At 37.7% G+C, this 14,383-nt stretch overlaps 1 protein-coding gene across 1 annotated transcript in view; it reads right to left on the reverse strand.

The window, feature by feature from the left end:
• Window positions 1-14,100: 14,100 nt before the first annotated feature.
• The window catches only part of LOC128691584 (probable glutamate receptor), a 65,739-nt gene continuing 65,456 nt past the window's right edge, over window positions 14,101-14,383 (reverse strand). Inside the window, exon 13 of the mRNA XM_070088970.1 lies at window positions 14,101-14,190. Coding sequence (XP_069945071.1) covers window positions 14,101-14,190 — 90 coding nt within the window. The remainder of the gene's footprint in view (window positions 14,191-14,383) is intronic.

The following is a 14,383-nucleotide window of genomic DNA, read 5'->3' on the forward strand; positions in this document are numbered from 1 at the left end:
AGGCTGGTGTCGAGGTTTCTGGTTGTTTCACCTACGTAAATCTTGTCACAGCCTCCACAGGGTATAGTGTAAACTCCTGCATTGACTGGTTCGTGGTGCTTGGGTTTTGTCCTGGTTAGATCCTTTATTGAAGTGCTAGAAGCGATGGCGACTCTGGTGTTAGCTAACACCAGAAATTCAGAGACGCCCAATTAGTGATCAAAGAAACTAATTTCCGCAGACGCAAGTGCCTCGAATCAGCACTGATCGCTGTTTCGAATACAATTAAACAAAACAACGGCAGCTTCACCATCTCCGAAGTCTTAGCAAGAACCCTCCTGAAAACAGTAAACCCTGCCATCACATAGTCTCTCCTGTTATACTACACAAAGCACATTACAGAGAGTGAACACTGAAACAAGCTGCCTCTTTCCAGTCTATATTTGTCCAACCTATTTTTATGTTACCCAAGTAATAGCTTTTATATCCTTTTACTCATGTACGAATTAATTGCTCAACCATATTGTATTAATTTTGTCACTACTACTACTACTACTACTACTACTACTACCACTAGTGAACATCGAAATGGTACCTCACTAGTATTGCACCTCACTCTGAGCCTTTATATACCCTCTGTGTCCATGTATTGTTTGTAATGGCTTGATAAAGCTCCTGGAGAGCGAAACGTTGCCACAATAAAATGTCACATTAGTTGCACTTGTGTCCATTTACTTTACATATTCTAAATTATTTATACGTCCCAGGATAAACTTTTCTGATAGGTTTATGTTAAATAGTACGTGAAAAGAACAGGTATAAGTCCTGTTCAGTTGTCAGTCCCAGGAACCCGTCAGGTTAGCAGAAGCTTAGAACGTCATTACGTCATCGAGCCTTTTGATTAATTTTGAAAATAAACAAATTAATAAAGAATTTCAAGGTTTAATATTTTGGGGGATAACTTCCTGCGTTTTTTTTTTATTTCCAAGCTCTGAATTCTCTGCATAATATTCACACAACACATTGCCCTCAAACATAACATCTCCACTTTCTCCAGCCTCCTTCTAGCTGTAATGTTTAAAATCCATGCTTCACACCCATACAACAATGTTGGTACCACTATACCTTGGTACATTCCCCTTTTTACCTCCATAGATAAAGTCTCCACAGATGCATCATTGCACAACCCGCGTTTCTCTCCTCTTCAGTTTTAAAGTTCGCCTTGTCTTTCATAAACCCATCTTACGATAATGCCATTTCCATATATCTATGGATATTCTACCTACATGCTCTTTCTCTAATCTGATATTCAGACTTTCATTGCCTAGGTTTCTTTTGTTACTCTCATAAATATGTTCTTTCCAATATTCACTTTTTATTTCGTTCTTTTTCATTCCCTCCTAAATTGGTTTACCAAACTTTGCAGTTTGTCTTCAGAATCTCAAAAACAAAGTGTCACTGGCAAAAAAAACAACTGTACGAACTACTACTTTGTATCCGATTCGTCTCCAACTTCTTAACAATCACTTCTTTTTCAATCCCATTTATAAATACGTTAAACAACCGTTAGTAAAAAATATTCTCCCTGTATCTTACATATAACCTGTGCCTCACTATCCTCATTAAAACGTTTTACTGCTTTTAATGACCTACCACCTATACCATATATTTGTAACATTTGCCACTGCGACCACCTATCATGTCTTATAAATCTTACCTTTACCTTAGTATTGTTCACTTATATACTTCACTGTAAATATTTCGTCTACGTATCCCCTACCCTTACTGAAGTCTTGTTCCTTTGTAATCCTACTCTCTGTTTTAAACTTAATATTTTCAATAATAAATCTACCCTACATTTTACCCGGTATACTACACAGGTTTATTCCCTTACACCGCAATTCACTCTTGTATCCCCTTTTCCCTTTATCTTGTCTTTTCCTCTTTTACTAAGGAATGTATATGTTTGTTGTCAGTCGCTAGGTACCTTTCCACTACTCAATCATATACAGAATAAATGTACCAGCGGCTCCAAAACAACAGCCTCACCCGTTTTTACCATGTCTGTGCTGATCCCATCTATCTCTGCTGCTTTACCCTCCCATTCTACCCACTGCCTTACACACTTCCCCTCACACTTACATCTAGCTCTTGATCCTTCGTACAAGATGTTATACCTCCATGTTTAATACATGAAGTCACTGCCTTACTTTCATAATCAACATCTGATAACTTCTCAAAATAGTCCCTGTCTCTTCCTGATACATTCGCCTCCCCATCTAATAACTTACTTCTTTATAAGTCTTTTTCAGTTTACTGATGTCATTCCAGATGTCATGTGGACAATTATGAGTACAAAGACAAAATATGCAGAATAAACTTTTACTAGATCCTCTTGCTATGTAAACCTTTATTAGGGTAAACCATACCCCCGGCCGGGATTGAACCCGCGGTCATAGAGTCTCAAAACTCCAGCCCGTCGCGTTAGCCACTGAAGGTTTATAAACTAAAGGAGAAGGAAATTAGAGTAAGATATAAACAACTATTGGACGAAAGATGGGCTAGGTTGAAGAGGTATAGGGCAGATTTAAGAATGTAGTGTTAGACTGTTCATCAGAAGTTTGTGGTTACAGGAAAATGGGTGAAGGAGGGAAGAAGAGTGATTGGTGGAATGATGAGTTTTGAGACTCTATGACCGCGGGTTCAATCCCGGCCGGGGGTATGGTTTATTTGCAATCGTGTCATTACGATTTCTTAAGTCTTTATTAGGGTAACTTGAAAAAACTCAACAAAGAGAGTATCGTAGTCCCAATATTGAGTCTTTATACCCAGACATAGTTAAGATAAGTGCAGTTATTTTCAATACGTAAACACTTTGAATGTCATCATTAAGCTCTTCAGCATTATAATTTACATAATGATGTAAATAAGGCCAGGCATTATAGTAAATTATCATGTTACATATATTAACGATGAGTTTACAAGTGTTAACATATTTAAATTAACTCGGCACTGAATCAGCTATGACCACAATGAGTAAAAACTGAAAATAATGCTTAATATTGTTATAATTATTATCTATTTGTGTAATGTAACACGGAGGGTCAAGATATAAAGTATTTTCCACATAGGTTTTAAATATGTTGCATATTTCAAGTGATCTATAAGAATGTTATATTTTCCATTTGATCTTTAAATTACACAGATTTTCCGATAGTGAAAAAATAAATAAGAATACCATAAAGTATCTAATAATGTGCTTGTAAATATTGTCATAATTAACATACAAAAATATTTATCCTCCACATATAATGAAAAACTAGATAATTAATATAAATGTAAGTGACAAGAACGAGATATATGTGAGCGACATAAACTATCAAGAGGAAGACCTACCTACACTGTGTTATATAAATTGTTATAAAATATATAGAAATTTTACCTTGGTACTGAAGCTTGAAAGAGAAACTTGTATATGTGTGTGATTGTGAAGAAGCTTCTCACAGTGACACAGAGCTGAGAATCGATCACCGCCAACTGAGCGAGAAGCAGAAGAATGAGTCAAGCTGGACCCCGTCACTTCTTTTATGGGAGAGCTGAGCCACACACTCGCAGCCTATTGGCTACCTTCATCAACCTAAGATGCCTGTAGCGGCAGGTGATTCGTGCTGCCTAAAATGAAGCGGCAGGTGACTGGTACTACCAAACATTAAGAAGTACGTGGTTGGTGCTTCCTAACATGAAACGGCACGTGATTGGTGCTTCGTAACATGAGGCGGCCGGTGTTTGATACTTAGTAACACGAGGATTGTATGCAGGTCCACATAACTTTTCTTATCGTTTCCTCTGATGCGAAAGTCTAATTGTAGATATTAATGAATGGTACCTGACATTCTCCAAAAACCTATGATTTTATATATACATATGTGGGTGTGAAAGGTAAGTTTGTGGTGCCAGGTGTAATTGATGATGGGGAGGCCTTTGATTGAACTTTGTATAGAAAAGTGTTTGGTAATAGGTAATATATATTTTAATAAAATTGGATATCTTAGTTTACAAGATATGATATAGGCATAAGGACAGTAGTGTGATGGACTATGCATTGATAAATAAAAGACTGATGGGTAGACTTCAGTTGTAGCTACAGTGAGAGTAAAATGTTGATGGGATACAAGAATGGAATCAGCCACTAAGAGAGAGATGTGAAGGTTTATAAACTAAAGGAGAAGGAAATTAGAGTAAGATATAAACAACTATTGGACGAAAGATGGGCTATGTTGAAGAGGTATAGGGCAGATTTAAGAATGTAGTGTTAGACTGTTCATCAGAAGTTTGTGGTTACAGGAAAATGGGTGAAGGAGGGAAGAAGAGTGATTGGTGGAATGATGAGATAAAGAGAGTAGTAAGAGAGAAAAAAGTAAGCATATGAGAAGTCTTCACAAAGTGATAAAAGGAGGGAGGAGTACATGGAGAAAAAATGAGAGGTTAAGAGAGTGGTGAAGGAATGACAAAGGAGAGTAAATGAGAGTGGGTGAGATGCTATCAACAAATTTTGTTAAGAGTAGGAGAATGTTTTGAAGTGAGATTAATAAACTGAGAAAGCCTAGGGAACGAAAGGATTTGACAGATAAAAATAGGAGGGTAGAGTTATTAGACAGAGAGAGGTATCGGGAAGATGGGAGGAATATTTTGAGAAACTGTTAAATGTTGATGAAGATAGGGAAGCTGTGATTTCGTGCACTAGACACGGAGGTATAACATCTTGAAGGTGTAAGGAAGAGCCAGTTGTGAGTGTGGGGGAGGTGCATGAAGCAGTGGGGAGAATGAAAGGGGATAAAACAGCTGGAACTGATGGAATAAAGGCAGAAATGTTAAAAACAGGTGGGGATATAGTTTTCGAGTGGTTGGTGCTTTTGTTTAATAAAAATATGGATTGGCAGACAGCATACATAGTTCCTTCGTATGAAGGCAAAGGGAACGAAAGAGAGTGTAAAAATTATAAGGGAATAAACCTGTTGATTATACCTGGTAAAGTGTATGGAAATTTTTTAATTTTCCTAAACTCAGCATCTTTAAATATGAAAAATATAATTACGTGTTAAAATGTGATGCTATTTTGACCCTTCGAGAAATTTCGAGGGAGGGGGTGTGGAATAGCCGGGGACACGCCATTTTGTAATTTTGTGAACACAGGTTGACATGGGAAATTCAGCGTCTTCCGAGCCAAATTGGGAGGTTTCGGCCTGAATTTGTAATAGGAACCATTGTTGATGTCCCCTGCTGAAGAATTGTTACAGGGAATTTGTTGGACCTCAAGAATTATGTGTGGATGGTAGAAGATAATGGATACGACCATCACTCACAGGAAAGTGCACCATTAGTCCTTGCATTGAGATCTCTAGCTGGCCAGTTTAGGGTCTGGGTGTCAGGCAGGTGTTGTGGTGTGATCCATCTACAATAATTAAATGGTAAATGGCAATACAAATTTCATTTGTGTACCCAGCAAGCCTAATCATATACAGTCCACAATTTTAATTTACTAGATTAGCTGGTTTTAATATCGTAATTATTAATTTAATGTCAGGTTTAGCTTTTTGTGAGAGTGGTAAAGAAGTGGGCATCGAGGGTGTTATAGTACGGCGACCTACTGTGACTTAAATCCAGCTTATCTCACCCAAATTACTTGCACGTAATAGTTCAAGTAATACCCTGTAAACCTTATGCAGGTAATTTGCTCACATAATTCAAAAAGCCTATGGTAGAGTTATTATTGAAAGAATTAATAGTAAGATGGAGAGCAGGATCGCAGATGAACATGGAAGCTTCAGGAAGAGTATGAGGTGTTTAGACAAAGTGTTTACAGTGAAACATATAGGTGACCAGTATACTTGTTGGAAGTCCAAGCCTCTCGCACACAAAACCTCCTTGATCCCCTCTCTCTCCCCGTTCCTCCCGCTGCATCAACGTACTACGTACTTTGATGCGGAGTGTGTAGGTTAAGAGTTCTACTGTGGACTGAAAGATAATTTTTGTAAATAATTTCGCCTGTTTGTTAATTGTTACGCGTATATATATATATATATATATATATATATATATATATATATATATATATATATATATATATATATATATATATATATATATATATATATATATCGTGCCGAATAGGCAGAACTTGCGATCTTGGCTTAAATAGCAACGCTCATCTTGCCATATAGAACAAGCGAAAATTTGTGTATGCAATAATTTCGCCAAAATCATTCTGAACCTAACGAAAAAAATATATTTCACTGTGTTTGTTTAGTATTAAATTATTGTAAACAAATCTAAAATATATTTAGTTGGGTTAGGCTAAAATAAATTGTTCTTGTTATATTAAGGTTAGGTAAGTTTTCTAAGATTCTTTTGGTGCAAAATTAAAAAATTTTACATTACCATTAATGAAAAAAATATAACTTTAAACGTATAAGAGAAAATTTTAGAAAGGACTAATGTTAAATGAGTTCTTACTAATTGACCAGTTTTACATATTCGGCACGACATACATATATATATATATATATATATATATATATATATATATATATATATATATATATATATACAAGGAATTCGCAAAAGCAGGCGAAATATACACAAACACTGATCTCTGGCTGAAGGAGACTCGAACCTACGAACCTTGGATCAAGGTACGCAGTGCTATACCATTCTCACCACACTGGACAATACCTTGGCGTCCATCTTGCGCTAGACTTTGATCCAAGGCAGCCAGCTTTCAGGGAGAAGGCTTACAGCTTTCTATCTATCTATCTATCTATATATATATATATATATATATATATATATATATATATATATATATATATATATATATATATATGTGTGTGTGTGTGTGTGTGTGTGTGTGTGTGTGTGTGTGTGTGTGTTCTTTCTTTCGACAAACAGACCCTATCCGACCGAGACAGGGTGGCCCAAAAAGAAAAACGAAAGTTTCTCTTTTTAAATTGAGTAATATATATAGGAGAAGGGGTTACTAGCCCCTTGCTCCTGGCATTTTACTCGTCTCTTTCGACACGCATGGCTTATGGAGGAAGAATTCTCTTTCACTTTCCAATGGAGATCAGCGGAAATAAACAAGAACAATAATTAGGAAGTAAACCCAGAGGGGTTTGCATATATATGGTTGAACGTGCATGTGTAATGTGACTTAAGTGTAAGTAGAAGCAGCAAGACGTACCTGAAACCTCCTGCCTCTGTATATTTGACTGAAGAGGTCTACTGTGTAGGTGAAAGGTTTTAACAATAATGATACCCAAATGTTGTACATGTGACTTAATCATCCTCCACTCGTAGAATCGAGCAGGATTTTGTTACCACCCCTACACATCAAATTAGGCCTCATGAAAAAAATTGTTAAAGTTATTGATAAAACGGTGGCAGCCTTAAGTACCTAGGAGATAAATTCCCAAGGTTCAGTGAAGCAAAGACCGAGGAGAATGTATTTCTGGTCCACATGTTTGTGAGCGTCTTAGTTTGACTGTATCATAGCTGGTATAGAGAAAAATGCGCTGAATGCTTTCCGGTCAGTGCCAACCAATTTTGCCAGCTGACAATTACAGAGAGTTAGTGGATAACCTGCTGCTGTCCTATCAAACAATAGGCTGCAATATGTATTTAAAGATACATTTCCTCCATTCGTATATAGAATTTTTTCTCAGCCAGCTACGGAGTAATCAACAATGACAGTGAACATTACCACCAGGACATCTTAGTCATGAAGAAACACTACAAGAGAAAAATGGAGTCCATCATTGTCAGCAGATCACTACTAGACAATAAGAAGAGATGCTCCAGAAATAGAATACAAGAAATAAACAAAGAAACCTCGGCTTGAATTATATGGGTATGCTACTAGTATATTGTATACATATACGCAAAATGTGTAAAACAATTTCTTGGAAACTTTAGCCAGTCGATTGATATTATGGTCATATTTGCTTTCAACATTCCTAAAAGCCTTAAAGTGAAATACCTTTTTTTCTCTCAAGTACAAAATTGTCCAAATTTTGTAGATCTTCTCTAGCACAGGCTGAACTCAATCGTACCCTCAGTAAAATTCACACTAGAAGAGAAATGTAGTGATAGTCTTCCCTTTCTAAATGTCTTTAATCTAGGTATCGTGATAAACTGTCACAACAAAATATAACGAGGAGTGGTCATAGGATATTTTTTAATTCTTACCGGATCTTCAGCGCTGAATAACTTGAAGAAGAGTGGTAATGTGTCCCATCAACTCTTTGCTAAGTTGTAGATCCCATCCCACTTCATCAGCGACTATAAGCGATATACAAAGTGGCGATATAGAAAGTGGCGCGCAATATCTCAAACGTTTTTCTTAATTTTGGCCCCGAGAGCCTCATACCACCAGTATCACAATCAAGAATCTCGCCAGTTTTAAACCAAAAAGCCTTATCCATACCAAGGCTAGCAAGACCATGTGGAAGCTGCGATAAAGTTTAGGTGGGAAACACAACATGAGATTTAGACACACGTGTAAATGAACCCAGATGTCCCTGTCATACTCATAACATTAACAATGATTATGTTATACTGAGAGCAGCTGCCACTTGATCGGCGTATCTGTACAAGCGTCATTGTTTAGAATCATCAGTTATCAGACTTAACAATATAACTGAGCAGAACTCTGCAAGTTTTAACATCTATAAAATTTTAGCCAAATTGATCTTGGACCGCCACGATACCGCCGTCATATGACATCGATTATGCTTAGTGTACTTTCTCTTACACTCCACTTCTCTATTCTCATTTAACTGCTCATGATTTTCTATACTCTGTAGTGGACTGACAAACATCCTGGTGAACGATACACATCCAGTATTAAATTACTGTAAACAAATCTAAAATATATTTAGTTGGGTTAGGCTAAAATAAATTGCTCTTGTTATAATAAGGTTAGGTAAGTTTTCTAAGATTCTTTTCGTGCAAAATTAAAAATTTTTACATTAACATTAATGAAAAAAATATATCTTTAAACGTATAAAAGAAAATTTCAGAAAGGACTTAATTTTAAATGAGTTCTTGCTAATTGACCTGTTTTACATATTCGGCACGACATATATATATATATATATATATATATATATATATATATATATATATATATATATATATATATATATATATATATATATATATATATATATATATATTAACAAACCGGCCGTATCCCACCAAGGCAGGGTGGCCCAAAAAGAAAAACGAAAGTTTCTCTTTTCAAATTTAGTAATTTATACAGGAGAAGAGGTTACTAGTCCCTTGCTCCCGGCTCATGGGAGATTCTGAAGAGAAGTTGCAGAGGTTGTTGGATGAATTTGGTAGGGTATGCAAAAGAAGAAAATTAAAAGTGAATACAGGAAAGAGTAAGGTTATGAGGATAACAAAAAGATTAGGTGATGAAAGATTGGATATCAGATTGGAGGGAGAGAGCATGGAGGAGGTGAATGTATTCAGATATTTGGGAGTGGACTTGTCAGCGGATGGGTCTATGAAAGATGAGGTGAATCATAGAATTGATGAGGGGAAAAGGGTGAGTGGTGCACTTAGGAGTCTGTGGAGACAAAGAACTTTGTCCTTGGAGGCAAAGAGGGGAATGTATGAGAGTATTGTTTTACCAACGCTCTTATATGGGTGTGAAGCATGGGTGATGAATGTTGCAGCGAGGAGAAGGCTGGAGGCAGTGGAGATGTCATGTCTGAGGGAAATGTGTGGTGTGAATATAATGCAGAGAATTCGTAGTTTGGAAGTTAGGAGGAGGTGCGGGATTGCCAAAACTGTTGTCCAGAGGGCTGAGGTAGGGTTGTTGAGGCGGTTCGGACATGTAGAGAGAATGGAGCGAAACAGAATGACTTTAAAAGTGTATCAGTCTGTAGTGGAAGGAAGGCGGGGTAGGGGTCGGCCTATGAAAGGTTGGAGAGAGGGGGTAAAGGAGGTTTTGTGTGTGAGGGGCTTGGACTTCCAGCGGGTATGCGTGAGCGTGTTTGATAGAAGTGAATGGAGACAAATGGTTTTTAATACTTGACGTGCTGTTGGAGTGTGAGCAAAGTAACATTTATGAAGGGATTCAGGGAAACCGGCAGGCCAGATTCGAGTCCTGGAGATTGGAAGTACAGTGCCTCCACTCTGAAGGACGGGTGTTAATGTTGCATTTTAAAAACTGTAGTGTAAAGCACCCTTCTGGCAAGACAGTGATGGAGTGAATGATAGTGAAAGTTTTTCTTTTTCAGGCCACCCTGCCTTGGTGGGAATCGGCCAGTGTGTTAATAAAAAAAGTATATATATATATATATATATATATATATATATATATATATATATATATATATACATACATACATATATATACATATATAAGCCAAACATTCACAAAAATGCAACAGAAAGTAAAACAACATAGGTAACTCAGAGCTACATCTCGAATACTTCGTCCAGCTCCCCTGCGGTGGGCCGCGTGACCAGAATGCTGCAGGCATTTCCTCTCTGGATTGCAACACCGAGTCTCTGAAAGAGGAAGCTGGTCGCCCTGTGGTCCTTGGTTTCTATGATGAGCTTTTCATCCAGCTCTTTGAGGAACTTTAGAGCACACTTGCCCCATGCTCCAAGGATCTCCGACCCTATTGGAATAAAGTTATAGCAAGAGGGAAGGTCTTCATATTTTCGGATATTTTGGGTCTCCCTGTGGCTGGCAGCTCCACCCCCTTCCACTACGGAGTATGGCAAGTAGGTGTCGGCCAATGTGGCAGCACAGGTGTAGTCCCAGGCAATCTGCTTTCCATCCTTCCAGGGTAGCATAGTGGCTCCATCAGGACGCTTTTGACTTCCATCAGACCTCTGTACCTGGGGTTCCCGTTGAACTGGGCAACGGGCTGTGGCGAGGCTTATCTTTATGATGTCAATGACCTCCTCATGTCTGGCATACTTCCCTTCTGCTGTGTGACACATGAGAACATGAAGTCCGAATTGATCAGCTGTCGCCCTGCAGCAAATACACATATATTCGGTGAGGATGGGGGCGGTTAGGCGAAGATCAACACCAATCCGAATGGCCTGTGGGTCGAGACGGGTGCCCAGGGAGGAATTGGGAACAGCTAACAGGAAATTTCCTGAGTGTGGGGCCTTCACTGCCAGGAGACAAGCTTTGTCCTTTCCTGAAGCATTAGAGAGCATTGTGTTGGCGATTTTTTTCATGATCGGTTTGTCCCAGTGGGACTGTTTGTGCTCTTTGGGAGGAGGTGGTCTACTGGAGGAGTCTGTAAGGGTGTCCCACCGAATCGCTGCTTCAGTAAACCTGTGGTCTTGAGCTCCTACCACGTCTCTCAAGCGATCGGGAACTATCTTCTTGACTAATGCACTGGAAGCCAAACACGAAGACAGAAAAGCAGGTAAAGCAACATGCGTTGCTTTGCTATACCTCCCAGTCGCACTGGGAGGGTTGCCTGATCCCATTGTTGATCCTCTAGTGACAGGTTCAGTGCCTTCTTAAAAGTTGATCTCAGGTGTGCGTCATATTCATCGAGTGTTGGGATGTCAAAAGAGGGTGCACACATCAGGAAGTAAGTGAGTCTTGGCATAGTAAGACACTTTGTGAGGAGGGACAGAGCATCATGGGCATCAAGATCGCTTATTTTCTCCTCCATTCTCATCAGGTCATTCAATTTGTCCCTGAGGACAGTGTCGATGGCCTGGTGACCCAGCGGTGCTCCCAAGAGGGTACTGTTGGACGGAGTGGTAGTTGAGACTTCCGGGAGGATTCTTAGCACAGTATTGATTATTCCCTGGTTCGCTGTGATGATTTCACACTTGGAGGGATTGAGGATGAGTCCCAAGTCTTCTCCCTCTGTTTTCACCAGTTGTAGGTCCCCCACGAGGGACTCTTCAGTACCTGCCAGAGTACCGTCATTCAGGTACCAGATATTGAGCTCACTGCGTAGGCTGGAAGCTAGTACTCTTACTGCCAAGCAGAAGAGATGTGGAGCGAGTGGGTCACCCTGCTGAACACCCTCTGATGATTGAATTTCATGTTCTCCAAACAAAAGAATTGAGGGTTTGCTGTAGCCGGCTGAAATGAAGGGAAAAAGACTGGGGAACCGATCCCGAACAGCTGGCAAGACAGCATCTCTCTTCACCATATTAAAGGCACTTCTAAAATCAAGTGTGACTATGGCCTTGTCTTCTGGTAGGTCCCTGATGTAGGCCCGATATATATATATATATATATATATATATATATATATATATATATATATATATATATATATATATATATATATATATATATATATATATATATATTTTTTTTTTTTTTTTTTTTTTTTTTTTTTTTTCAACAAGTCGGTCGTCTCCCACCGAGGCAGGGTGACCCAAAAAAAGAAAGAAAATCCCAAAAAAGAAAATACTTTCATGATCATTCAACACTTTCACCACACTCACACATTATCACTGCTTTTGCAGAGGTGCTCAGAATACAACAGTTTAGAAGCATATACGTATAAAGATACACAAACATATCCCTCCAAACTGCCAATATCCCAAACCCCTCCTTTAAAGTGCAGGCATTGTACTTCCCATTTCCAGGACTCAAGTCCGACTATATGAAAATAACCGGTTTCCCTGAATCCCTTCACTAAATATTACCCTGCTCACACTCCAACAGATCGTCAGGTCCCAAGTATCATTCGTCTCCATTCACTCCTATCTAACACGCTCATGCACGCTTGCTGGAAGTCCAAGCCCCTCACCCACAAAACCTCCTTTACCCCCTCTTTCCAACCCTTTCGAGGACGACCCCTACCCCTCTTTCCTTCCCCTATAGATTTATATGCTTTCCATGTCATTCTACTTTGATCCATTCTCTCTAAATGACCAAACCACCTCAACAACCCCTCTTCTGCCCTCTGACTAATGCTTTTATTAACTCCACACCTTCTCCTAATTTCCACACTCCGAATTTTCTGCATAATATTTACACCACACATTGCCCTTAGACAGGACATCTCCACTGCCTCCAACCGTCTCCTCGCTGCTGCATTTACCACCCAAGCTTCACATCCATATAAGAGTGTTGGTACTACTATACTTTCATACATTCCCTTCTTTGCCTCCATAGATAACGTTTTTTGACTCCACATATACCTCAACGCATCACTCAACTTTTTTTCCTCATCAATTCTATGATTATCCTCATCCTTCATAAATCCATCCGCCGACAGGTCAACTCCCAAGTATCTGAAAACATTCACTTCTTCCATACTCCTCCTCCCCAATTTGATATCCAATTTTGATACCCTCATCACCTTACTCTTTTCTATGTTCACTTTCAACTTTCTACCTTTACACACATTCTCAAACTCATCCACTAACCTTTGCAATTTTTCTTTAGAATCTCCCATAAGCACAGTATCATCAGCAAAAAGTAACTGTGTCAATTCCCATTTTGAATTTGATTCCCCATAATTATATATATATATATATATATATATATATATATATATATATATATATATATATATATATATATATATATATATATATATATATATATATATATATATATATATATTTTATGAAAGAGAAGGAATATGGGGATATATATATATATATATATATATATATATATATATATATATATATATATATATATATATATATATATATATATATATATATATATATATATATATATATATATATATATATTATATATATCCCCATATTCCTTCTCTTTCATAAAATATATAATTTTACATTAGAGTAAAATTTAAATGTTCTTGACAGCGGAGGCAAGTTTGAAGAGAATCTCAATACGAGTATTGTACCAGATATATAATAAAAAGAAAAGTGCACAGTAGAAATAACACATGAATGATTTTGACATATAAAAAGGGGAATGTTGCAAATGTTGCACAATAATAAGAAAAGACAAACCGCAGATAAAATATTTGAACATAGTCATAGCAGTAATTTAATGCAATAATTAGTTTCCTTGTTAGTGACCATGTTAATTTTTAAATTACATATTTTTTTTATATATGGAATGAACATCTAAATGTGTTGAATAAGATGAATGAGAAGCTCGAGGGAGAACACAGACAGACTGGTAAGATGACCCACCAGGAGGATAACAAACATTCCCTGAAATACACAAAAACAATTACGATAACATCTTTAAATTACGCGAATAGACATATTTTATTACGCAATATGGTACACAAAACTTAAAAGATACATTGATGGTACAAAGATGGCATATAGAATACATGAGGTTTGAGTAAGACATTATAAGTACATACTGCTACGTATTTGTGAAAAAATTTAATTATAAAAC

This window comes from Cherax quadricarinatus, chromosome 26 (genome assembly GCF_038502225.1).
Source record: "Cherax quadricarinatus isolate ZL_2023a chromosome 26, ASM3850222v1, whole genome shotgun sequence".
NCBI lineage: Eukaryota > Metazoa > Arthropoda > Malacostraca > Decapoda > Parastacidae > Cherax > Cherax quadricarinatus.